The 27,619-nt window shown below is 47.0% G+C and overlaps 1 protein-coding gene across 1 annotated transcript in view; it reads right to left on the bottom strand.

Annotated features, from left to right (window-relative positions):
- The window catches only part of LOC145361196 (netrin receptor UNC5D-like), a 473,587-nt gene that overhangs the window by 100,184 nt on the left and 345,784 nt on the right, over positions 1 to 27,619 (bottom strand). Inside the window, exons 4-6 of the mRNA XM_080216836.1 lie at positions 26,902 to 27,005; positions 1,169 to 1,349; positions 510 to 677 (exon numbers count right to left, since the gene is read on the bottom strand). Coding sequence (XP_080072962.1) covers positions 510 to 677; positions 1,169 to 1,349; positions 26,902 to 27,005 — 453 coding nt within the window. The remainder of the gene's footprint in view (positions 1 to 509; positions 678 to 1,168; positions 1,350 to 26,901; positions 27,006 to 27,619) is intronic.

Genomic DNA, 27,619 nt, shown 5'->3' with positions numbered 1-27,619 from the left:
CGGATCCAGTCTTCAAAACTACAAGACTGACAAAAATCCGTATTAACTCTTTGCGGCTAAACAGAGAAACTGGAAGCGGGAGTAGGCCGTTTGGCCCTTTGACCTGCTCCGCCATTCATTTTGATGATGGCTGGTCATCAAATTCAATATCCTGATTCCCCGCGCTTCCCCCAGATCCCTTCAGCCCCAAGAGCTAGATCTAATCTCTTCTTGAAATCAGGCAACGTTTTGGCTTCAATTACATTTTGTGGTAGTGAATTCCACCACCCTCCGGGTGAAGAAATTTCTCCTCACCTCAGTTCTAAAAGGTTTACCCCTAATCCTCAAACTATGACCCCTCTAGTTCTGGTCTCCCCCCAAGCCAGTGGGAACATTCTTTCTGAATGTACCCTGTCTCACCCTGTTAGAATTTAAAAGTTCTCGTCTAAACTCCAGTGAAAACAATCCTAACCAATTGCCAAGCAGCTTTAACGTTTGCTACTTGGCCATCCTGAGGTTGAGCATCTAACCTGGGCAAAGTGAGGAGCAGGCGTTCTTCTGCACTGAAATCCCCACGCAGAAGGTTCCTCCGTTGAGTGGTGCGGGGTTGGTGCAGGTCCGCGTGCGTTTTTGTGACCCTCTGCCGCAATGGATACTGCAAGGCGACCATTCTGTCCATGTTGACCAGGCACCATTCACTGAAACAAAGACACCAGTTAGACCTCTGAACAGCACTGGGAAGTCAATGAGCCATAAACAGATGATTGGCTCCCGTCCTTTTCAGGTGACGAGTTGGTCACTTCCTTGCGTTAGTTCATTCCTTCCCTGAGTTAGAAAGTTGCGCCCTGCGATGGAAACCTGGATCCCACAATCTAGGCTCTTCCTTCTGCAATACTGAGGAACCTGGGTCCCTAGCACTATGAGGCAGCCGTGCTAACCCGCTGCGCTGCCGTGGCACCCGTTCTCTCTGTTTCCTGGCAAACATTAATCTATCAGCTAATGCTTCAAACTTCTGCCCATTTATTTTGACGCTGTGTGTGAGAGTTGTCTTTCCCGAACAAGTCTTTCGCATTTAGCACTTCACAACACTTGCCACACTCCAAAGGTTTGGCTGCGAATTGCTCTGGGACATCCTGGGGTTGTGAAAGACACTTCAAACCAAATACTGCAGAATGGTGGCATGACTTACCAAACACAGTCAGCGTGGCGGCACTGCTGCGTCGCTTGGCTACCACATTGGAAGCCACGCAGGTGTAGTTGCCCGAGTCGGAGAGGTGCGCTTGCTCAATGATTAGATTGTGCTCTGCTGTGGTGTAAATGTTCGGGTCACGCTGCGGATCAATCGGTTCTTCATTCTTCAGCCATTCGACCTGCAAAGCAAGGCAAAAGGACAGTGCTGAGGTCCAGGTTTTCCAAGAAACAAGGCCAAGGCCATCATTCATGGCCAAGAAAGAAGAATGAGGAGCAGGTGGAGGTCATTCGTCCGCTCAAGCCCCATTCCACAATTCAAGGAGATCAGGACTCAATTTCAAAGCCAACTCCATTTTTCTGCCCACTAAACATCCCTTTTCCCCTTCCCAAAGTCAAAGAGTTCGTATCACTGGTGAGCTGAGTTTCATGAATTTGTGGCACTCGGGAGTGTGGATTGTGCACGGAAATGGGGAGCCGAAACCCGCTGGAGAGACCAGAGGCAGAGTGCTCAGGGGGGCCATCGGGCACTGGCCGATCTCCCAGCGGATCAACCCCAATGGCTGGCCCCACTACAAACTTAAGGATTGGGAAGAGTTCAGAATTCAGCAAAGGAGGACCAAGGACTTGACAAAGAGGGGAAAATGGAGTATAAGAGTAAATCTGCAAGGAACATAAAAATGGACTTTCAAACTTCGATAAATATTCAAAAACAAAAGGATTTATAAGACAAATGTTGGGCCTTTACGGTCCAAACCAGGAGAATTTTAATGGAGAATGTGGAAATGGCAGAGCAATTAAATGACCTTAGTTCTATCTTCACAGAAGTGGTTAGCACTGCTGCCCCACAGCACCAGGGACCAGGATTCAATTCAAACCTGTCTGTGTGGAGTTTGCATGTTCTCCCAATGTCTGTGTGGGTTTCCTCCGGGTGCTCCGGTTTCCTCCCACATTCCAAAGGTGTGCAGGTTAGATGGATTGGCCATGCTAAATTGCCCCTTAGTCTCCAAAGATGTGTAGGTTAGGGGGATTAGCAGGACAAATATGTGGGGTTATGGGGAAGGACCTGGGTCGGACTCTGATGGAGAGCGAGTGCAGACTCAATAGGCCAAATGGCCTCCTTCTGCACTGTAGGGATTCGATGATTCCAGAGGAAGACTCAAATAACTTTGCAGAAATGTGAGGAAACCAATCGCCTGGTGGGAAGAAGGATTTGAAAGAATTTAGCATTACAAAAAGAATAGTGCTAGAGAAATTAATGTGACTGGAAGGCTAATAATCTATATCCCAGGGCATGAAAGGAGGTGACCATGGAAATAATGGATACATTGCTTGTCTTCTTCCAAAGTTCTGTGGATTCTGGAACAATCTCAGCAGAGTTGAGAGTGGCAAAAGAACAAGGATACCAAAATTTCACAACCTTATGGGGCAGGGAATTCCAAAGTTTCACAAGCCTCTGTGTGATGACATTTCTCATTATCTCGGTCCTCAGTGGTTTTCCCCTGATTTTGAAATTGTAACCCTAGGTACCTGACTCCCCGAGGGAACCATCTGATCGACATTTACCTGGTCGATTCCTTAAAGTATTTTGCAGGTTGCACTGAGATCACCGTTCATACTATGAACATCGAGAAAATACAAGTCCAGTTTGCCCAATCTCTTTTCATAAGACAGTGTGGCTATACCCGGCACAAGTGTGGTGAACCTCTGTTGTGTCATCTCTCTGGCAATAATATCCTTTTCCTTCAGCAAGGGAACCAAAAGGGCATACAGGGCTCTAACCAAGTTTCTATACAATTGAAACAAGACCTCATAAACAGAGAGATAGATTTCTGAATGCTACAGGGATATGGGGAGAGGATGGGAGTACGGTGTTGAGATAGAGGATCAACCGCCACCAGGATTGAGGGGACAAATGGCCCACTCATAGCATCATGGAATCCCAAGAGTGCAGAAAGAGACTATTCGGCCCATTGAGTCTGCACCAACAATAATCCCACCCTGTAACCCCACATATTTACCCTGCTAATCTCCCTGATATTAAGGGGCGATTTACCATGGCTAATCCACCTCAACTGCACATCTTTGGACTCTGGGAGAAAACCGGAGCACCCGGGGGAAACCCACACAGACACAGGGGGAGAATGTGCAAACTCCACACAGACAGTGACAGAATCGAACCCGGGTCCCTGGCGCTGTGAGGCGGCAGTGCCAACCACTGTGCCACCTCTCCTGCTCCTATTTTCTGTGTTTCTGCATCCTGTTGCATGTACGCTGCCAAATCCCACCCGCAGGCATTGGGATCTTCCCTAGCGTGTCTCTCTTTGATATTCCTGCAGAATTCCAAGGTGAAATGCGGGCAGACCTCGAAGGCAACTTAATATTTCGCCCAGGTAAGCACCCCTCTTGCTGACTGAACTACACAGTGAAAAACTAATATTTTGCGCCCATCAGTGAGCAATAAATCTCAGCTATAGCACAAATTGTTCTTTTTTTTCCTATTTTTCACCAAATTTATCACGAGAGCTGCAATGCACAGGGGCATTTTCATATATACCAGACAGAAGAAGGAGGTTAATATCATTCAACTACTTAGAATATCAGATGGAAGCTTTCCGTGTAATAATACATCAGTGATGAATGGCCAATGAAGAAGCTTTCCTTGTGATAGCCTTTTCAGTGCATGTACAAGCCGATAGTTCTTCAAAATTATCTGCTGGTTATAAAGAGACATAATTGCTGCAGTAGTCACCATGGTGACAGCCACTTGTCTTTTGTCTGGTGCCTGTTTCTGAGGAGGATGTGATGTTGAATGATCTTTGCAACGCAGCGTGTGCAGATCAGCAAAGGGATGTTCTGGTCTTAAATGAGTTGACTTTTAGAAATATTAGCGCGGCATTTTGCGTGCCCGTTCCGAACGGCCGCGCGATTGTTCCGGCACTGAGTGCTGCTTGTCCTTGGCTTGTCGCTGCACCCGCACCTTTGATCAAGGGTAAGAGAATCGAGAGATGGAATCGCTCTGGAACAATCTCTTCAGTGCAATCCATATGTGTCGGCTGTGTCCTCATGAAGATAAGGTGACCCGTTCGCCACTCATTCATTTCTCAATATCTCAGAGACAATCTCGCCACAACAGCACTGCTTCTCCCGCCCCACCAGCATTCACTAATGATTGCCCTGTGAAGCAGTCGTAGAGATGTCTCCCTGCGCGCACTGGCACACAAATCATTAATAGCCAGGAGCAGCCAGGGTGCAGGGGTGAAACAGTGATCAAGCGGGGAATGAGGCTCTCCTGTTGCATTCAGTGTGTGCTGACGCCTGCGATTGTGGTTTGCCCAGGCTAGAGTAGAGTAAAGGATCAGGGTAGCCTATTGCCCATCCCTAGTTGCCCTTGGAGGGCAGTTGAGAGTCAAACACATTGTTGTGGCTCTGGAGTCACATGTCGGCCAGACCAGGTTAGAACGGCAGATTTCTTTCCCTGAAGGACATGAGTGAACCAGATGGGTTTACAGTGTCGCATATGCACAGTACAGTACTTCAATTTGTCCACTGGTGCATCCGGGCAAAGAATGGCCAAAGGGCACACTGTGTCTTGTCAGTTTGGATCTGGTTTGTCCCTCATGTGGGGACCATGGTTGGACTGAAATTGAATTGGTTTTCTTGATGAGGATTGAAGCGTCGAAAGGTGCTAAAAAAGAAACAAGGGTGCACAGACAGTGTGAGTTGGAACTGGGAACCAGGGTGGGGTGTGGAGGGGTGCGGTAAGGAGAGTTCTTGAGAAATGGCACTGGGGGCTGGGATGAACCCAACTATCAACAATCTTATGTCCTCATCTGATGACAGACTTGTTTGCATCCATGATGGAGACACCACGCCCAGTGCAGGGGCAACACTATTAGGTATACAATTTGGTAGACATTCAGGCTCTCCTGAGCATGCAATGGATGCACTGCCTGTTTTAGACAGTCAAGCAAGGATGTCCACAAGGAATCTTCATGTGGTGTGGTGGCTGACATACTTCAGAGATCCTTGGAGCCTGAAGCATTGATGTTCCACAAGTGCGAATTTTATCTCTCTTTCTCTGTGTGGAGTCTGCACATTCTCCCAGTGTCTGTGTGGGTTTCCTCCAGGTGCTCCCGTTTCCTCCCACACTCTAAAGATGTGCGGGTTAGGTTGATTGACCATGCTAAATTGCCCATCAGTGTCATGGGGATTGGGCAGGGTAAACATGTGGGATTATGGGAATCGAGTCTGGGTGGGATTGTGGTTGGTGCAGACTCGATGGACCGAATGGCGGGTGGGTCCAGCAACTCCATTGAGTTGCAGCCTCCATTGCCTGGGACTTTGACTGAGCTTTCCCAATCTGCTGCCTTTCTGTTTGTAAAGGGTTCCCCATGGTCAGCACCCTTCCATTTGCATAAGATGAAGGACAGGCAGCAAATGAAACAGCAAATGAATTTCTGTGTCACATATGTACAGAACATATGTTCATATGTACATGTCATAGAAACATTGCAGTGCAGAAGGAGGCCATTCGGCCCACAAGTCTGCATCGAAAACAATCTCACCCAGGCCCTTTCCCTGTAACCCCACCTCTTTCCCCCACTAATCTCTCTAACCTATGCATTCCAGGACACAAAAATGCAATTTAGCATGGCCAATCCACCTAACCTGCACGTCTTTTGGACTGTGGGAGGAAACTGGAACACCCGGATGAAACACATGCAGACACAGGAGAACATGCAGATTCCACCCAAAGAGTGACCCAAGATGGGAATCGAACCTGGGTCCCTGGAGCTGTGAGATAGCAATGCTAACCATGTGACACTGTGCAGCCAAATTTCAATTTTTACACTGGTGCATCCAGACAAAGAAACGTCAAAAGGACCCTAAATCCGGCATTAACATTGATTCCTTTGGGAGCCCGTGGTTCACATGAAGTTGGTTCATTTGGAGTTGCAATGTTCAGGGAGGCAACCACAATCTCCTGAGATGAGGACTGACTGTATGAAGCTGCCCTATCACCATCTTGCCATTGTGCCCTTGTTGGTGAAGTCAACTCTGTTTGACGCTTGTTTGAGATCCAACAGCTTTGCCTTTGAGAGGATGGCCTTAGTGCCCTTCCACGAGATGCCCAGGATGTGCCACGAATCGCGAAGATGAAACCTGTTGACTCCCTTTCCCGATAACTCTTCAAACTTGTGCAATTCACAGAGAGGGGTGAGCTGCCGTTTGTGCTGGAAGCTTTACCGTGTGGCCTGCATTGCAATGGGAATACTGTGACTGTCCACATTTCTGCTGGTGCCCCTGCAAGCAAAATCAAGTTACGTAAAAATTTCTGTGTGCAAGTTGTGACCAAGCCACACAACATTCTGACGTGGGCCATTTCTTCGCAGTTGCAGGGTCCAAATCCTGGAATTCCCTCCTTGAGGGACTGGGCAACGTTCACAACCTTTTGTAGTTTCTTGCGGTCTTGGGCAGAGCAGGAGCCCATACCAAGCTGTGATACAACCAGAAAGAATGCTTTCTGTGGTGCATCTGTAAAAGTCGGTGAAAGTCGTAGCCGACATGCCAAATTTCCTTCATCTTCTGAGAAAGTAGAGGCGTTGGTGGGGCTTTCTTAACTATAGCGTCGGCATGGAGGGACCAGGACAGGTTGTTGGTGATCTGGACACCTAAAAACTTGAAGCTCCTACTCGGGCAACTCGAGGTGGGCAATCAAATAAAAGGCTGGTCCAGCCAGCGACACCCAGGTTCCACGAGAAATGCAACTCCGACCCCGGGTAGTGTGCAAAAAGTCCGAGTCCTGACGGGAATTAAAATGAGCCCAAACAGCGATTGAGAATTATTTCCTCTGCTCTCCTTTATTCCCCTGCTTCATTTAGGTTTGCAGAAGGAGCATGCTGTTTCTCACTGATGCCCATCCATCTGACGGGGCGTTTTGTTCGAGTTGTTTAAAACGTAAGAGGGGCAAACATTGTTATTTTGCTCCTGGAAAAATCAATGGTTTAATTCCAATCAGCAATAGGGGGTCTTAAATTGGCCTGTCACCACGACACTCAAAAAAAGGATGAACTGCTTCAAGATAGCGCGGCTGGAGTCAAAATCTCGATGCTGTAAATTGGTACATGCCTCCAAACGCTGAAAGTCCACATTCGACCGTCGCACATCAGCCCAACTGAAATGCCGGTGTGAACCCAAGCTCCTCGCTCATAATGAAAAGATCTATAATGGAAATGCAAGGACATATATATGGATTTGTTCAACAACCCTGCATTGGGCGTCAAGGGATAACTTTGCCTAATTGGTACATTTGTTCCAATTACGGAAAATAATTGCCACATGCTGACTGACACGACAGTCTGGAAATGAGCTCCGTGACTGTGAATCGGAGCCCAAGCAGACTGAGTGTGGTCGGCTACGCGTGTCTCTCCTCCCTACCCTCCCTCCCCCCGCAACCCCACCACCGCCCCACGCATCTGCCTCTCAGAACTGACACCCCCCCCCACTCGTCAGACAAGTGCCCCGGTCGCCACCGTTGAACAATCAACTTGCGTTGACCTCCCCTCCCCCCCCCCCGGCACCGCACCTCTGAGTGTTGCCACGTGATGAGAGGTACTGAAGTTGACAGGCGTGCGCTGGGGCAGTGGAATGACAAGCAAACACCGATTAATCAAAGGCCCACATCAACTTATTTATCTCGTTCACTCGCACCTCTTGTGATTGTGCCGTGATTCCATCAAAACAATTAAACGCATTAATCTTCATCGCGGGGCTTTTGTCAGCCACATTCTGCGGAGAGAGGCCATTATACTACCCAGCGCATTGTCTAAATTAATCCATGGGGGAAGCACTGAATCACTTCATCGTGATGCAGTCATGCAGTCCCCGGTAAGCACAGTTTGCCTTCATCAGGTTTAATATATTTCTCATTATACACTGCAACCAATCAGAGGGGGAGTGCTTTCTGTGAATCAATTTGTCCGCTTTTCCTGGTTTGAGTGTTTCCAGATTCTCACAGAATGAAGGACAGAACACAGGCCATTTGGAAAAGCTGAAGTCCTGTCTAAGCACTGATATGAATCCATCAAGCTCATGATTTCACGAGCCGGCACGTGGGCCCAGATGATTATTTTTAATTTAACGTTCGCAGCTTCTCACTGCGGGGCCCTGCATCTTGCGAGCAGACAGCCATGGAGGAGCAAAGTTCTCGTCTCACGACCCCGCCTGAGGGAGTGAAACTGAGGACCCTTGTTTTTTTTTTAATTTGTCGTTTTGACCTCGACGCGATGACAACTGGAGCCGGTGGCAAAGCCAGCGTTCCACCCAGTCCTGCGATTGGCAAGGTGGGCTCAGATTGGTCCCCCGGGGCCTAATTAGCATCGAAAAACAACCCGCGCTTCAAGACAAGCGCAGAAAGAAAGCATTGATCCTTCTCCACTGCCACGCTTTCGCCATGGTAAATGATTAATTGTTGGGTGAATTTGCACAACAGAGTGTTTATAGACGTTCAAAGGGAAAATAGGAATGGTGGATGGCTGATTATTTACACATGAGATTGTATCTGCAGCACAGAAGCTGCCCAGTAGCCTCACGCGGATTATGTTCCACCAGAACCTCCTCCGAACATTCTTCACCTAAGCCCAGCTCCCTAATGCTCAGGTTTGCAGGCAGGGGTGGGTCTGTGAATCCCCTGACTGACCTTCCCTCCACCTGCGCTGAGCTGGCTGCGCAAGTGAGACCTGAGCTGACTGACCCATGCACCAATTGAAAACGAATGATCACGCCTGTGTTTCCTTCACGGATTTAGTTTTCAGCTGGAGGAAGCTGATCAGGCAAAGGGGAAAGCTCAGGGAGGCGAGGTGGGGGGTAAACCTGACAAGTCACCCTTCGCAGGTCTCAGGTGGGAAGTGTTTACAGGACGTTCTTCAATGACCTCCTTCACTACATTGCATAACCCTCCCGCACTGCTCAAGGATAGAGTCAAAGAGGTTTACAGCATAGAAACAGGCCCTGCGGCCCAACTTGTCCATGCTGCCCAATTTTTGCCACGAAGCTCGTCCCAACTGCCCGCATTTGGCCCATATCCCTCTGTACCCGTCTTACCCATGTAACTGTCTGAATGCTTTTTAAAAGGCAAAATTATACCCACCTCTACTACTCCCTCTGGCAGCTCATTCAGACACTCACCACCCTCTGTGTGAAAAAATTGCCCCATTCAGCCCCTTTTGTATCTCTCACCTTAAACCAGTGCCCTCCAGTTTTAGACTCCCCTACCTTTAGGAAAAGATGTTGATTATCTACCTGATCTATGACCCTCATTATTTTCTAGACTCGATCTGATTTGATTTGATTTATTATTGTCACATTTATTCGCATACAGTGAAAAGTATTGTTTCTTGAGCGCTATACAGGCCAAGCATAACGTTCATAGAGAAGGAAACAAAAGAGTGCAGAATGTAGTGTCACAGTCATTGCTCGGGTGTAGAGAAAGATCAACTTAATGCGAGGTAGGTCCATTCAAAAGTCTGACAGCAGCAGGGAAGGAGCTGTTTTTGAGTTGGTTGGTACGTGACCTCAGGCTTTTGTATCTTTCTCCCAAAGAAAGAAGATGGAAGAGCGAATGTCCGGGGTGCGTGGGGTCCACAATTATGCTGGCTGCTTTGCCGAGGCAGTGTAAAGTATAGACAGAGTCAATGGATGGGAGGCTGGTTTGCGCGACATACTGGGCTACATTCACTACCTTTTGTCGTTCCTTGCGGTCTTGGGCAGAGCAGGAGCCATACCAAGCTGTGACACAACCAGAAAGAACACTTTCTATGGTGCATCTGTAAAAGTTGGCAAAGTTGTAGCTGACATGCCAAGTTTCCTTAGTCTTTTGAGAAAGTTGGCAGGCTTTCTTAATGATAGTGTCAGCATGGGGGGACCAGGACAGACTGTTGGTGTTCTGGATACCTAAAAATTTGAAGCTCTCGACTCTGCTTTGTCCCTGTTGATGTCGACAGGGGCATACTCTCCTTTAAGCCACCTGAATATCACGTTGTTGATATTGAGGGAGAGATTATTGTTGCCGCACCAGTTCACCAGATTCTCAATCTCATTCCTATGGTCTGTCTTGTCATTGTTTGAGATCCAACCCTTTACTGTGGTGTCGTCAGCAAACTTGAAAATCAAGTTGGAAGGGAATTTGGCCGCACAGTCATAGGTATACAAGGAGTATAGTAGGTGGCTGAGAACACAGCCTTGTGGGGCACCAGTGTTGAGGATGATTGTGGAGGAGGTGTTGTTGCCTATCTTTCCTGATTGTGGTCTGTGAGTTAGGAAGTTCAGGATCCAGTCGCAGAGGGAGGTGCCGAGGCCCAGGCCATGAAGTTTGGAGATGAGTTTCGTGGGAATAATGGTGTTGAAGGCTGAGCTGTAGTCAATAAACAGGCATCTGACATAGAATCTTGCAGTGCAGAAAGAGGCTATTTGGCCCATCCCACCTCGGCCCTACCCCAATATCCCTCCAGATTTACCCATTAATCATTCGAACCTATGCATCTTGGGACACTAAGGGGCAATTTAGAATGGCCATTCGACCTAACCCGCACATCTTTGGACAGTGGGAGGAAACCGGAGCAACTAGAGGAAACCCATGCAGACACAGGGAGAATGTGCAAACTCCACACAGACAGTGACCTGAGCCGGGATTCGAACCCAGGTTCCTGGAGCTGTGAAGCAGCAGTGCTAACCACTGTGCTACCAGTTGGCGCCTCATCGTCAAAGAGTCTTGCTCTCGGATTGTCCTTGCAATGCATTACTGCGTGGCGGCTGAGTGCGAGTGAGTGAGTCACAAGTACAGAAATAAGACCATAAGACCACAAGAGGAGCATAGGAGGACCTCCTATGGATAGGACCTCATGATCGGGGCAGGCTTGGAGGGCTGAAGGGCCTGTTCCTGTGCTGGACTGTTCTTTGTTCTTATTTCTTTAAAATCACCCCTCACCCTGCACCACTTCCACCCCCATCACTCCCTCCCTTAACCCCCAGCCATCCTCTAACCCACCTCTGTTGCTCACAAATGGAGTTGGAAGTCCAGGAGTGACATGAGTTTTACGGGAACAGGCTCCCGGGTTTCCATTCATGTTGTGCATTACAAGGCAGAGAGTGGGGATAAGGGAGTCCTTTTCAGGATGGCAGTCGGTGACTCGTGTTGTTCCACAAGGGTCAGCGCTGGGACCACAGCTTTTCCCTATGTACTTCAATGACCTGGAAGGTGGAACTGAGGGCATGGTTGCTAAATTTGTGGATGATACAAAGGTATGTGGAGGGACAGTTAGTGTTGAGGAAGCAGGGAGGCTGCAGAAGGACTGGGTTAGGTTCGGAGAGTGGACAAGAAGTGGCAGATGGAATGCAATGTGAGAAAGTGTGAGGTTATGTATTTTGATCGGAAGAAAAGGCACAGGCTATTTTCTAAGTGGGGAAGGGCTTCGGAAATCTGAAGCACAAAGGGATTTGGGAGTCCTAGTTCAGGACTCTCTTAACATTAACATGCAGTTCAGTTGGCAATTAGGGGGGCAAATTCAATGTTGACATTCATTTCTAGAGGACTAGGATACAACAGGAGGGATGTACTGCTGAGGCTGTGTAAGGCTCTGTCCAGACCCCACTTGGAGTATTATGAGCAGTTTTGGGTCCCATACTGAAGGAAGGATGTTCTGGCCTTGGAAAGAGTGCAACGGAGGTTCACAAAAATGATTCCAAGAATGAAGGGTTTGTCATGTGAGGAATGGTTGAAGAGTGGATATGTACTTGATGGAGTTTGGAAGGATGAGTGGGGATCTAATACTGAGACGCCGAGAAAGAGTGAATGTGGAGAGAATGTTTCCATGATTGGGAAAGACTGGAACTCGAGGGCACAACCTCAGGCTAAAGGACAATCTTTAAAACAGAGATGAGGAGGAATTTCTTCAGCCAGAAGCTGGTGAATCTGTGGAACTCTTTGCCACAGAGGGCTGTGGAGACCAGGTCATTGAATGTCTTTAAGACAATGATAGGTGCTTGATCAATAAGGGGATCAAGAGTTAAGGGGAGAAGGCTGAAGAATGGGGATGAGAATCAGAAGAGCCATGATTGAATGGCAGAGCGGACTCGATGGGCTGAATGGCTTAATTCTGCTCCTATTGGAGGACCAATCACTTATATCCCTCTATTCCCTGTCGATGTGCCCATCCAGATAAGTATTAAATGTGGTTAATGTAACTGCTTCAACCACCACATTTGGCAGTGCATTCCAGGACCACACCACCCTCTCTGTAAAAAGACTTCTCCCGCACATCTCCACTGAATCTCTCCCCCATTATTTTGAACTTGCGCCCCCTTGTAATTGTCATTTCTGCCCTGGGATAAAGCTTCCACTGCTCATGCTATCTGTACCCCTCATCATTTTATAAACTTCTATCAGATCGCCCCTCAGCCTCCTTCCTTCCAGGGATAACAGATCTGGCAGGGTCTGGCAGATGGAGGACAGTGTTGGTAAATGTGGAGTCATTCATTTTGGTAGGAATAACAGCAGAATGGACTATTATTTAAATGGTAAAAAATTGCAGCACGCTTCTGTGCAGAGGGACCTGGGTGTCCTTGTGCAAGGATCACAAGGAGTTGGTTTGCAGGTGCAGCGGGTAATTAAGAAGACAAATGGAATTTTGTCCTTCATTGCTAGAGGGATGCAGTTTAAAAACAGTGAGGTTATGTTGCAGCTGTATAAGGTGCTGGTGAGGCCACACCTGGAGTACTGTGTACAGTTTTGGTCTCCTTACTTGAGAAAGGATATACTGGCACTGGAGGGGGTGCAGAGGAGATTCACAAGGTTCATTCTGGAGTTGAGAGGGTTGGCTTATGAGGAGAGATTGAGTAGACTGGGACTATACTCATTTGAATTCAGAAGAATGAAGGGAGATCTTATCGAAACACATAAGGTTTTGAAGTGAACAGATAAAATAGAAGCAGGGAAGTTGTTTCCACTGGTGGGTAAAACTAGAACTAGGCGGCATGGTCTCAAAATAAGGGGAAGCAGATTTAGGACTGAGTTGAGGAAGAACTTGTTCACACAAAGGGTTGTGAATCTGTGGAATTCCCTGCCCAGTGAAGCAGTTGATGCTACCTCATTGAATGTTTTTAAGGCAAGGATAGATAAATTTTTGAACAATGAAGGAATTAAGGGTGATGGTGAGTGGGTGGGTAAGTGGAGCTGAGTCTACAAAAAGATCAGCCGTGATCTTATTGAATGGCCGAGCAGGCTCGAGGGGCCAGATGGCCAACTCCTGCTCCTAGTTCTTATGTTCTTATAATAATTCCAGTTTATTTAATCTCTCTTCATAGCTAATACCCTCCATACCAGGCAACATCCTGGTAAACCTTTCCTGTACTCTCTCCAAAGCCTCCACGTCCTTCTGGTAGTGTGGTGACCAGAAATGGACACGGTATTCCAAAATGAGGCCGAACCAACGTTTTATACAACTGTAACATAATTTGCCAACTTTTGAACTCGATGCCCCGGCTGATGAAGTCAAGCAGGCCAGATGCTTTCTTCATCACCTTTTCCGCCTGGACTGCCACTTTTAAGGATCTGTGGACCTGCATTCTCAGATCTCCCTCTGTGTGTCGAAGCTCTTGATGGTTCCACTATTTATACCTCCCACCTGAATTGGATATACCAAAATGCATCACCTCACATTTGTCTGGATTAAATTGTAAAGACTCGCATTCTAATCAGTAATCTGTAAACTGTCTGTGCTGTTATATGCTCTGTCTGAGGCCAGAACTCTCCATTCACCTGATGAAGGGACAAACCCCGAAAGCTTGTGAGTTTGCTATCAAATAAATCGGTTGGACTTAAACCTGGTGTTGTCAGACTTCTTACTGTGTCTACCCCAGTCCAACACCGGCATCGCCACCTCTTAAATTCCATCTGCCATTTCTCCGCCCAATTTTCCAGCCTATCTGTATCTTGCTGTATTCTCTGACAATCTTCATCACTATCCGCAACTCCGCCAATCTGAGTCAAAATGCATCACCTGGAATTTGTATGACTTTGGTCCTCCCTGTGTTTAAACTGAGAAGGCGCAATTTACCCAAATTGGATATCTGAAAAGCGAGTTTGACAGTAAGGAGGTTGGAAACTGTGAATTGAACTGAATTTCTTCAAAAAAAAATCCTTTTTTCCTTGATACATGCACTGTGTGACTCTGATTTAAATCACATTTTTTCCCTACTCTTGTTGACACAAATCCTTCCTGAAAGATGAAAAAAATCAGAAATGCGCAGTTATTAATCTCAGAAGGTGCTGAGTCAGCTTTTGTGCTCTGCAAGAAAAGGTTCTGAAGGCAATTGCTGACTGAATATTAATCAAAGAAGTGTTGCAGACGGGTGGAGAAATGTTGTGGGCAGGTGGAAATCAGGAAGAGAAGCACTATTTCTGAAAACCTCCTCTCAAGGTTGTGATACTATGATATTTTTTCTCATTTGTGATGAAATTAGGAGTTGTCTGCATTTACCGTGGTCACATAGCCTTTGAGACAGTCCCAAACTGAAAGAAACCCACCCTCCAGGCTTCTGGGAGGGAAGCTGTAAATTGGAATTCCTGGCTGTGACATCAGACTTCTGAGAAATCAACCTGTGGCTCAGGTTGCTGGAGACACAAGCCAATTGGGAAGAGCGTACAAAGATAAGAAGTCAAGTTTCAGCCCCTGTTCAGACGTGGCAGGGCTTTTAGTATTTAGTTTTTTTTTTCGCAGGAGTTCAATGGCAACGAAGAAGGCCCAAGTCTAAAACCACGAAGGTGGAAAATTGTAGCATAGCGGAAGAAATAGACTGTTGAGTCCATTCATTCCTTTGAATAGACTGATACAAATTTTAAAATGGTTTTCTTTTATTGAACAGAGCTTAAAACATGAACTCGACAAAAGTGAAAAGGAAAAGAAAAGCGAACTTGGAGACTGGTTTTTACTGCTAGCCCCTGTATGGAACTTGAAGGCACTGAACTGAAAACACACCCCCAAATCCACAATATATCTCAACCCTTATCTTGTTATTTTAGGTGTCCTTTGCAGGCTGTATCTGTTTAGAAAAACAAGTCTTCCTGCAGCTTTTACGAAAAACTTGTTTTGTGAGCATTGTGTACCCTTCAGGAATGCAGTCAATTTCTAGCTAACCCAGCATGCCTTCTGAGTATTATCTCCTTCTCTCCACATCCCATTCTCCATCCAAGTATATCCCTGACTTTCGCTTCTCATCGGACTGCACATGTGACACAAAGATCCTCTATCACTTTCATCACATTCAGATTAATGCCCAAAATCGTTCCTTCTCTGACTCTTTCAGCAAGCTGAAGTGACCATTCCCTTTCTGATTCCTTACCTATGGACAGATAAACTCATGATTCCTTCCTGAAGAAAAGATATGGAGGGAATGCAGCGAGGGTTTAACCAGACTGATTCCTGTGACAACAGGATTGTTGTCTGAGGAAAGATTGGGTCTACGAGACCAATATTCACTGGAGTTTAGAAGGATGAGGGGGATCTAACTGAAATGCATTGGGACAAATTTTCCTGTTCTGCGCCCACCACGGGAATGGTAGCAGGCAAGGGGGCGGACCATGACAAGCTCCATTGACCTCGGGCAGGTTTTTCCGGTTTTGGCACAGATTCATCTGGAAAATCTCGCCCGTAAAACTCCGACAGGGCTGGATGGGCTGGACGCAGAGATGTTGTTTCCTCTGGCTGGTGGGGAGTCTAGAACAAGGGGCCACAGTCTCAGGATGGCTGGGAAGGCCATTTAGAGCTGAAATGAGGATAAATATCTTTGCTCAGAGGGTGGTGAACGTCTGGAATTCTCTACCACCACAGAAGATTGAAGAGGGGAGTCACTGGATGTACTGGAGAAGGAAACAGATAGACTTCGAGGCCCTGATTTTATCGGCACGCCCACTCACAAAACAGCATTCTCCATTGGAGTTGGGCACCATCTTCCGAGCCTCAGGTGGGCGTGCCAGTAAAATTCCGGCACAAGTCTTTCAAGGTGTCAAGGGGAAGGGGGAAGAGTACTGGAATATGGTGTTGAGAGTCAGCCATGATCACACTGAGTAGTAGAGTCAGCCCCGAAAGGCCATGAATGTAGCCCAGTCCATCAGGCAAACCAGCCTCCCATCCATTGACTCTGTCTCCACTTCCTGCTGCCTCGGCAAAGCAGCCAGCATAATTAAGGACCCCACGCACCCCGGACATCCTCTCTTTCGCTTTCTTGCATCGGGAAAAAGATACAAAAGTCTGAGGTCACATGCCAACCGACTCAAGAACAGCTTCTTCCCTGCTGCTGTCAGACTTTTGAATGGGTCGATCTGGCACTAAGTTGATCTTTCTCAACACCCTGGGCTGTGACTGTAACACTACATTCTGCACTCTCTCGTTTCCCTCTCCATGAATGGTATGTTTTGTCCGTCGTGCATGCAAGGAATAATACTTTTCACTGGATGTGACAATAATAAATCAAATCAAATCAAATCAAAGGGATCCAGTTTTCTGTTTCTAAGATTCTTGGTGCATCCCGTCAGCACCAAATATCATCTGCTCTCCCTTGCCACTTCCTGTTCAGGTAAATCCCCTCCATCCTGGTACCACCCTGCCCCTTCCCTCTGTCCTCCGAGCTTCCTCAGTGCATCCAGCTCTGCTGGGTTTCGTTTTGTTTCAGGCTGGCAGCCCCTCAGTGGCATTTTGCCTTTTTTTTTTGGTCACAAAGCAGTGTTATTGTTCCTATCTTGGCGTGTCAGCCTTTTCTAACAGAGCCTGCTACAGCAACGCCGAGTGCCTGGTTGGAAAGAGATAACAAGTGTGCTTAAATACACTGATTGAAGCTGCCGCAGACTTGTGGCGCGGGGTCAGGAGACAGCAGGGAACATTTGGAATCTGCTTCTTAGAATTCACATCAGCGCCTCGTTAACGTTGAAGTTTTCTTATTATCTTTGGACTTAATCCAACAAACCAGACTTCAAACTTCACCGGTTGGAGCTGCTAAAATTGTAAGCGACATCCTACATGTCACAGAGCGGTTTGTACTAAGGCAGCACCAACAGTACACAGCATCAACCGACAAACAATGAGACCTGGTCTTGCTCCCTGGCGAGCACAAATAAAATACTGCGAGCGGCAGTGATGTTCTGTGACAGCTTTACGCAGGGAGAGAGAGGATCAGTGAGCATGGAGTTGGCAGGGGCTGATTCTCTCACAATGGTGTTGACTGAACCTCAGCTTGAAGTGTCAGCGGCCTGAAATCCCACACCAACCTGCACAGGTTTTAAAGACAAGCTTGAGGGTCAGTCCACCTCACCTTGGTTCACCTCTCCCTGGGTGTTCCAAAAGAGATTTTTGACACGCGGTGACTCTGGTAGCTTGACTTCATCAACTCATCGTGCATTGTGACGCAAGGTGATTCTGCACAAGGAGGTGGACTGGCCGTGCTAAGTTGTCCCAAGAGGTGATGGTTATGGGGGGAGTTGGCGGGGTGGCCGGGGTGAGGGCCTGGATGGGATGCTCTGCCCGAGAGTCAGTGCAGACTCAATGGGCTGAATGGCCTCTTCCTGCACTGTAGGGATTCCGTGAAACAGTGAAATTGTCAGCTCTGAGGCCGCTGAAGTGCAAATCCTGCCTTGACTTAATTCTTTCACAGGATGTGGGCCTTGCTGGCCAAACCAGCCTTTATTGCTGATCCCTGCTTGCCCCTTGGGAAGGTGGTGCTGAGCCACTTTTTTTGATCCACTGCAGTCCCCTGAGGTGTAGGTACACCCACAGCGCTGCCAGGGATGAAGTTCCAGGATATTGACCGAGCGACAATGAAGGGATGGTGGTGTATTTAATCATAAATTGTTTATGATTTACATAGATGATTTGGAGTTGGGGGCCAAGTGTAGTGTGTCAAAGTTCGCAGATGATAGGAAGATGGGTGGTAGAGCAAAGTCTGCAGAGGGAATATAGTTCGTCTAAGTGAGTGAGCGAGGGTCTGGCAGATGGAGTACAATGTTGGTAAATGTGAGGTCATCCATCTTGGTAGGAATAACAGCAAAATGGACTGTTATTTAAATGGTAAAAAATTGCAGCATGCTGCTGTGCAGAGGGACCTGGGTGTCCTTGGGCAGGAATCTCAAGGAGTTGGTTTGCAGGTACAGCAGGTAATTAAGAAGCCAAATGGATTTTTATCCTTCATTGCTAGAGGGATGGAGTTTAAAAACAGTGAGGTGACGTTGCAGCTGGTGCTGGTGAGGCCACACCTGGAATACTGTGCACAGTTTCAGTCTCCTTATTTGAGAAAGCATATACTGGCACTGGAGGGGGTGCAGAAGAGATTCACTAGGTTGATAATGGAGTTGAGAGGGTTGGCTTATGAGGAGAGACTGAGTAGACTGGGACTACACTCATTGGAATTCAGAATGAGGGGAGATCTTATAGAAACATGTAAGATTACGAAGGGAATAGATACAATAGAGACAGGGAAGTTGTTTCCACTGGCGGGTGAAACTAGAACTCGGGGACATGGCCTCAAAATAAGGGGGAGCAGATTTAGGACTGAGTTGAGAAGGAACTTGTTCACACAAAGGGTTGTGAATCTGTGGAATTCCCTGCCCAGTGAAGCAGTTGACGCTCCCTCATTGAATGTTTTTAAGGCAGGGATAGATATGTTTTTGAACAGTAAAGGAATTAAGGGTTATGGTGAGCGGGTGGGTAAGTGGAGCTGAGTCCACGAAAAGATCAGCCGTGATCTTATTGAATGGCAGAGCAGGCTCGAGGGGCCAGATGGTCTACTCCTGCTCCTAGTTCTTATATTTTTATGTTCTTCTATTTCCGTGTCAAAAAGGGGAGTGGCTTGGAGAGGAACTTGCAGTTGTGAGGTGTTCCAATGTATCTGCTGCCCCGGTCCGATGTGATGGAAGTCATTGGAAGTGCTATCTTTAGGGTGAGTCAGTAAAGCACCTAAGATGGGCAGACACCTAAGATGGCATTCTTCAAAGAAAGAACTGCAGCGTTCTCCTCAGTGTCCTGGCAAATCATTGTCCTTGAATCAACATCAACTGTCATCCTGTTGTTTGTGAGTTCTTGCTGTGCTGCCATCTTTCCTACATTGCAATAGTGATTGCACTTCAAAAGTATTTTTGATTAGCTGTGTGATAACCCATGAGTTTCATAGAGAATCTCTAATTGACCTCCCTTTGGAGGGTTGCAGGGTGGGGTGGGATGTGTGTGTGTGTGTGTGTGTGTGTGTGTGTGTGTGTGTGTGTGTGTGTGTGTGTGTGTGTGTGTGTGTGTGTGTGTGTGTGTGTGTGTGTGTGTGAGAGAGAGAGTGAATGTGAATGGCTGGGGCTTGTGTGTCCTACAAAGTGAAACTCTAAAAGCTGACAGAGAAGTTAACTTTCATTGGAAGGGAGGTTGTTCACTGCTGCATTAATGACAGTATATGTGCTGTTATAATTTATCATTGTGAAATTATAGTTGATATGGATTGTAATTTACAATGTATTTACGTGAACTGTTGAAAGGGATATGTGCCATGGATTAGTAGCTTTATTTTGTTCAACAATAAATACCATTCCTTTTCAGTTGGGCTTCCTGAGTTATTCCAGGCTGTAAAGTGCTTTTGGGGACACGAAAGGCCAGTCACGTCAATGCATGGATGGGTGTACTGCTCACTTAGGATCATGAGATTTAAAATCAGGTCTCTGTCCTGCTGTATGTTCAACCTTTTTGGGAAGAAGGTGACACCAATGACTGAATGATTGCTATATATATCTCAGCAAGAACCAGCAACAGGTTGATGTGTGTGTAGTGTCTCTTGAAGACAGTGCAGCAAGAGATGCTCACCTAACTTGAGAGATCAGTGGAAACTGAGAGTGTTCACACTAGAGAGTGAAGTCCAGGCAGAATCTTCTGCAACCATGTTGTAAGCGTGTAGAACTGGGACTCAGCTCCAGGGCAACCTTTGTGCTACATAAGCCTCCTGTACCTATATTTCTCTGTTCAATAAGTACCTTCCTTGTTCCAAACGAGGTTGGAAGCCTCTTAATATTTCCAGCTACACTGGCCACACACAATGTATAACACAGGTTAGGCATGGTCAGTGTATATTTCCTTCCACACAAAGTGCAAGTAGACAATATTGTGCAATTTTGCTCACCAGAAGATGTGGAACCAAGACAGGCAATTAAAATTAAGATACAGATCAGCCATGATCAAACTAAAGGATGTGAGAAGCTGTACTTGATGTCGAAGTGATTATGTTTCAAAGTTCAATACTGGTTGTAAAGAATCTTGGGACATTGTGAAAGGCATATTTGAATGCAAGGTCTTTCTCCCCGTCATTGGTCTGCTGCTGTGACGAACTCAATTTGGATGCAGACCCATGGAGTTCTGTCTCCCTGTGAAGCAGGCAGCCAGCAGCCTGGGCCTTCACTCTACATCAGCTGGCTTCTCAGAACTGCTAACCCCCTCCCCCTTCCCCAGTAGCACCAACTCCTGCAGTATGTGTTAACTGTCCACGTGCCTGCTTTGAGTGCAGGTGGTGATGTCTGTGTGTGCCTCCAAAGTGGCTGGTTTCTCCACAGGGGTCTCTAGCTCTGAAGAGAGCAGATGGGACATTATCACTGCGTTCGCACACTTGCCCCATTGCATTCTGTCGCTGCAGTTCAGGCACTATACAAGCAGTCAGACAAGCCAACTTGTCCATGCCCGCCCAGTTTTTAACCACTAAGCTATTCCCAATTGCCTGCATTTGGCCCATATCTCTCTACACCCATTTTACCCACCTAACTGTCAAAATGCTTTGTAGAAGCAAAACTGTACCCACCTACCACCTCTGGCAACTTATTCCAGACACTCAGCAACTACCCTCTGTGAGAAAAGAACCCCTCTGGACCCTTTTGTATCTCTCCGCTCTCACCTTAAACCTATGCCCTCGAGTTTTAGACTCCTCTACTTTTGGGAAAAGATATTGACTATACAGCTGATCTGTGCCCCTCATTATTTTATAGACCTCTATATGATCACTCCAAGCCTCCGATGCTCCAGGGGAAAAGAGGCCCAGTCTAACCAGCCTCTCCTTCTAACTCAAACCATCAAGAACTGCACACAATATTCCAAGTGTGGCCTTACCAATATCTTGGACAGTTTCAACAAGACGTTCCAATTCTTATATTCAATGTTCTGACCAATGTGCTAAGGAAGTGTCTATGGACAAATCCATCTCACGTGACGCACAAATCACAGAATTCCTCATCAATATGGCACTCGCCGTGAATTCCCTGTGACACAACCTCAATCATTTTCATGCACTCAGTTCCAAACAAGTCCATCACTTTTAGTCAACACACATCCTGAGATCTGGAATTCTGCCAACTTGGCAGAGTTTAAAACATGGGTATCTGGCCATGCAAGTTTGTTTCTGCAGTGGAGAAGCCAAGCTCAGAATAACAAGGCATCAGCCTTGTCGTCCGCACTGGTATAAATGGATTCACATTTAAATGAAAGATGCCATAAGTTTTCATATCATTGCTGAACAGATCTTGCTGTTCTTGTCAAGGCGTAAGCTGCAAAGTGAGAGCCAAGTGTGGGAGTTTAGGGAAGGGAAGAAGCGAAGTATTGCAGTTCTTACGTCCCTTACGACCTCCACAGGTCCAGTGGAGGCAGAGGTTGACCGGACATAACAGGTCAGAAAGCAATGTGAGATCAACAGATGCAGCTGTCATTGCATGTCATTGTTTAGGCAAGGGTAGGGAATTATTTCTTTGTATAGTCTGAAAGGGTTTAGGAATGGAGGGAGAGCTGGAAGCTGTGGTTTGCTCATCTTGCTCCATGTGGGAGCCCAGGCACATTTCCAGTGGATGTTTCCAGAAAGTGTAACCAGCTGCAGCTCCTGGAAGCTTGAGTTTTGGAGATGGAATGGCGGCTGGGGTCTCTGTCGAGCATCCGTGAGTCTGAGCACAGTAAGGTGATCACACTGCAGCCGAAGGGACTTGAAGCAGTCCAAGATATCGACAGGTAGTTCAGAAGTCCCCTGGGCTCTTGCTCACAAATTGGGATTCCATTTTGGAGGCTGTTGAAGGCGCTGTTTCCTCCAGGAAGTGCACTCAGAACCAAGCTTATGGCACCACCCTGTCTGTACACAGGGCGGGGGGGGGGTGTGGTGGGGGGGGGGTTGCGGGCAGCTGCATCAAGAATTCAGTGAGTTAGGCAATAGACTTTAAAGCTGGACCTTTCGGGTTGTAATCTCTGTTTTAAGCCCAGTGCTGTCCATGAATGAGCACAAATGGGATGAACAGGGCAGATGTATGTGTGGTGTAAGAGTTGGTGTGGATGGGAGGGTTTTAGATTCCTGGATCTCTGAGACCTTTTCTGGAGAAGGTGGGGCATGTGCAACCAGGATGGTTTCCATCTGAACCAGTATGGGATGAACACCCTGGCAGGATGTTTTGCTGGTGCTGTTGGGGGAGGGGACACAGACTGTTAACAGAATAAGGGCAAAGAATCATATCGTAAAACAACCCAGTCAAAGTGACCGCAACGGGAAAAGTCAACGGAGTAAGGCCAGGCTGGATAACCTCTACTGCAGGTAAAATAGATGAGGGTGATGATTGATGGTCAGAGGTATGGATAGAGTGGGGAAGGAGCAGCTGAAGGGTCAGTCACGATAGGACATGGATTCAAGGTGAGGGATGAGAGGAAAAACCTGGAGGACAATCTGGAATGTGCTGTCTGGGAGGGTGGCAGAGGTGGGTTGCCCCACACCCTTTAAAGTCATAACATCATAACATTGAAAGCTATGGAGCAGATGGGATTAGGTGGGATTCAAGGGATTGAGACATGGTGATTGGGATGAGTTGGGAGTTCAGATGTTTTACTTTGATCTTGTTAAATTAGTTTCACAAGCATGCTTACATTAACACTACAGTGAGGTTACTGTGAAAATCACCACACTCTGGCGCCTGTTCGGGTCCACTGAGGGAGAATTTAGCACGGCCAATGCACCTAACCAGCACGTCTTTTGGATTGTGGGAGGAAGCCGGAGAAGCCGGGGGAAACCCACGCAGACACGGGGAGAACGTGCAAACTCTACACAGACAGAGATTCCGACGCTGGGAATTGAACCCGGGTCCCTGACGCTGTGAGGCAGCAGTGCTAACCACTGTGCTGGCCTGTTTCTCATGAGTCGGTGCAGACTCGATAGGGCAAAGGGCCTGTTCTGCACTCCATGATTCAGCAAAGTCTTCAATAAAGAACACACTCCGACAGCGATTTCAGATGAGAAATGCCAGGGGGTGGGTGGTGGAGGCAGCGGCGGGCCAAATGGCTTGAGCCGGTGCATTGATTTTCCAACAAAGACCATGAGTGATGTGGACCTTTGCAAATGGGAGAAAGCAGCAAACGTGAACCAGACACAGAGCAGACTTCAAGATCCAACATAACAAGCATCACGCCTGCAGGTTGCTATCAGACTGAGATTTAAACAGCCTCAAATTTGATAACTAACATACGGAGAAAGGGAGAGTCTGTGACTGAATAATTGGAGAAGGAATCAGAGGGTTCAATGGGTTAAACCGCCTTTAATCAGCCAAAACAATCTTGTATTATAATTAAAAGCAACTGCTTGTCAATAGTATTCATATTTTTTTGAATGAGAATGTGATGGCACAGTCATTATTTTTACTGGGATTTGTAAGGGAGACAGGCCAAACTCGTGACCTGGTGACACAAGTTCAAACCCCACCATGGCAGCTGGCAAATTGAAAATTAGGAAGCTTAATAAATCTGGAATGAAAGGTTTGTCCCAGTCATGATGGCCATGAAACCAGGAAACTGTTGCAAAATCTAAGGTCCCGTCAGGAAGGGGATCTGCTGCCCTGAACCAATGCAGCCCAGCTGTGACTCCACACCCATAGCAATGCAGCTGATTCTCAACTGGATCTATGAAATCATAGACTCCCTACAGTACAGGAAGAGGCCATTCGGCCCATTGAGTCTGTACCAACCACAATCCCAGGCCAATCAACCTAACCTACACATCTTTGGATTGCGGGAGGAAACTGGAACATTTGGAGGAAACCCATGCAGACATGGGGAGAATGTGCAAACTCCATACAGACAGTGACCCGAACCGAGCATCGAACCCAGGTCCCTGGCACCGTGAGGCAGCAGTGCTAACTACCGGGCCACCGTGCTGCCCAAATGGCCCCGCAAGTCGTCCAGTTATGAAGGGAGTGAGCAGTGATGCATCTTAAGTGAATGGAAGCGTATCCCAGTATTGTTAGAGGGCAGAAGGAGGCCATTCGGCCCATCTTGTATATCCCACCGCTTCAAATGAATGTTGTGACTTCGTGTCACAGAAACAATAAATCAACCTTCCATGGACTTGTCTTCTGATGAAGCAGGGTTTGAGGCCAAATGGAATGGGGACATGGGAGTAGGAGTAGGCCTTTCAGCCCATTGATCCTGCTGCACCATTCAAACAGATCATGGTTAACAATCTGCCTCTGTGCCATTCTTCCCCACCCATTGATGTCATCAGTGTCTAGAAATCTATCGCTTTCCGGTGTTGGACATGAGCTTCCATAGTCCTGTGGGGTAGAGAATTGAAAATAGGCATTCCTCCTCACCTCAGACCTAAATGGCCTTCCCCCTATTCAGAGGCTGTCTGCAGGTTATGGACTCAACAGCCAGGGGAAATCTCCAGGAGGGAATATAAAATTAGCAGTTCACATTAAGATTGCTTGTGAGTGACTCAGTGCCTTTCTTTGACTTGATTCATTATTGTCACATGCGTTGGTATCGGGTGGGAAGTAGTGTTGCTTGCGAGATATACAGGCAAAGCATACCATTCATAGAGAAGCAGAATGTTGTGTTTCAACCTAGCTGCAGCAGGGAAGAAGCTGTTCTTGAGTTGGTTGGTATCTGAGCTCAAATTTATGTATCTTTTTCCCAACGGAAGGAGGTGGGAGAGAGTATGTCCAGAGTGTGTGGGGTTCTTGATTATGATGGCTGCTTTTCCAATGCGGTTCAAATTGATTAGTGCAAGGCTCTGGAGCCCCAGGCCTATTCGACAAAGGAGGGGCACGGTATTCCCTTTCCTGAAGTGATCCAATTGGACCTTCCCGGAAGATTTTGAATGTACTGCACATGGGTGTGTGTTAAACCTCGTTGCTGGAACCTGAAATGTAATTACCTGGGAAAGTTGGCAAATGCAAGCTGACAGAATATACACTTTTAATTAATTATGGACAGAGTGTTTACTGCCTCATTCCCCCTGGACAAACCAAAGACGTCCCATAATTATGCAGTTTTCCCTTGTCTGACAAGGACAGGAATGTGAAGGGAACAGAAGCCTTTGTGAATTGGACAGAGCCTTTCAATGAGTTGGAACACAAAGACACTTTCACTGACAACAAATGAAGTGGGCTAATTAGCCATTTAATGGAATATTCCTTGGATTCAATTAGAAGCTAAATGCAGCAGAAGCATTGTAATAACATTGACAAGAAATCTGGTGAAGTGGAAGCGTCAGTTTAGCACTTTTCTCGAAATGGCAAAACACACATCTGGAAAATGCAGGACTAACCAACGGCTGTCAATGTTCCCTCTCCGTGAGGGAACAGTTCCGATCATATTAACTCAAGTTGCATACACCCTTTAAACAAGACCTACAGGACGGTCCACACTGTCCTTGACTGCCTGCTTTCGTTGTGCTCCACCGTTCTCTGGTGATTTTAAACACTTGCATTAATTATTTCACCCTATCACTTGCCTTATTCCTTAAGAAAAACAGCAGTTCAGACCCCAAACGGTTGACTTTTAAATCTCATCCCTGTCTTCCGATTTTATTTGTTGTTCTTTCAATAGCCGGACCAACCTGAGGTGCTGCCTTGAGCCAATTTTGTGAACTTCTTGCTCTTCTGGAGAATTAGCCAGGATTTGAGAAGAAATCAAGGATTAGGGCAGTACTGGGGAGAATGATTGTCACTGAGGTCGGTGAAGGGCTAGAGTTCACCGTCTGAAAGGATGATGGAGGCTAAAGCCCATCCCTCGGAGGGCAGTTGAGGGTCAACCACACCACTGTGGTTCTGGAGTCACACATAGGCCAGGCCAAGGAAGGACATCAGATTTCCTTCCCTGAAGGATATCAGTGAAGCAGACAATCGACAATGATTTCATGGTCATCAGTAGATTCTTAATTCCAGATGTGGGATTGTGCAGTGCAAACATCTCGGCTGATGCTTTGACTGTGACAGTTACAGAAACAATGTGGCCCCTTTCAATGACGTACCGAGGGGACGTCTCAGCGATGCGATAAGACAATAAAGCACGAGAATGCTGCTTTCTTTTACCCAATCAAGTTCCCAGCAGGGGCAGACAAGGCTCACTTTTTTTTTATCCATTTTAAAAATGAGTTACTCTTGGGAAAGCAGCTTGCTGCCGCTTCTCCCTGGGAGCCCGAGCTAAATCTAAAAGCTGCGTGATTCCACCAGCTACCAGAAATCCAGTTAACTAATCACGCTGTGTCTGTGAAAATCAAATAAAAATACTCAACCGGATGATCGGAGTCTAACTTCCTGCAAAACGACTTTTCAGATCATGGCATGTGTGGATAATCAAGAGGCTGTCCGCCTTGTGAAAAGCTTCTTACATTATGCCCGTGTACTAAAAGTCAAAAGCTGCTTTTTACCTTAGCGGAAGGGACTCCCTCAGGGGGACGACAGTGCAAGATAATCTTCCCTTCCAGGGGAACCTCTTTTGCCTGTGGATCTTGCTCAAAGTTCTTCCTTAAATCTGTTGGGAAGAAATGTGTAATCAGAATAATGTCTTGCGGCAAAGGCAAAAAACTGCAGATGCAGGATTCTGAAACAAAAACATAAAATGCTGGGAAAACTCTGTGGGGAGAGAATAGAGCCAACATTTTAGAAACATAGAGTGAGAAGATAGGAGCAGCAGGCGGCCATTTGGCCCTTCAAGCCTGCTCCACCATTCATCATGATCATGGCTGATCTTCCAACTCAATAGCCTAATCCTGCTTTCTCTCCACAATCATTGATCCCATTCACCCCAAGTGCTCTCTCCAGCTGCCTTTTGAGTCTGGATGACCCTTTGTCAAAATATATTTGGAACTCTCGACTCTCTTTCACTTCCAGTCCAGTCGAAGCTTCAGATCCCACCACGACTCTCTCAAGTACCCCCCTGGCTGACACCGACTGCTGTGGCATGTGCAGTGAATGCCCGTGTGGGTGGGGTATCAACAGATGCATTGTGCCAATGAATCTGTCCACATCCAGCATCTTAGAGGAGGAGAAAGCAATGGGGGGGTGGGCTTAATTGGATAGCTCAATGGGCCAAATGGCCTCCTTCTGCGCTGGCTCTTCAAACCAGACCGACCATCTGATGCTTCA

This window comes from Carcharhinus amblyrhynchos, chromosome 34 (genome assembly GCF_965287045.1).
Source record: "Carcharhinus amblyrhynchos chromosome 34, sCarAmb.v2.hapA, whole genome shotgun sequence".
Classification (NCBI taxonomy): domain Eukaryota; kingdom Metazoa; phylum Chordata; class Chondrichthyes; order Carcharhiniformes; family Carcharhinidae; genus Carcharhinus; species Carcharhinus amblyrhynchos.
Note: the sequence above shows the minus strand (reverse complement) of the source record. Positions and strands in the feature narration are given on the sequence as shown.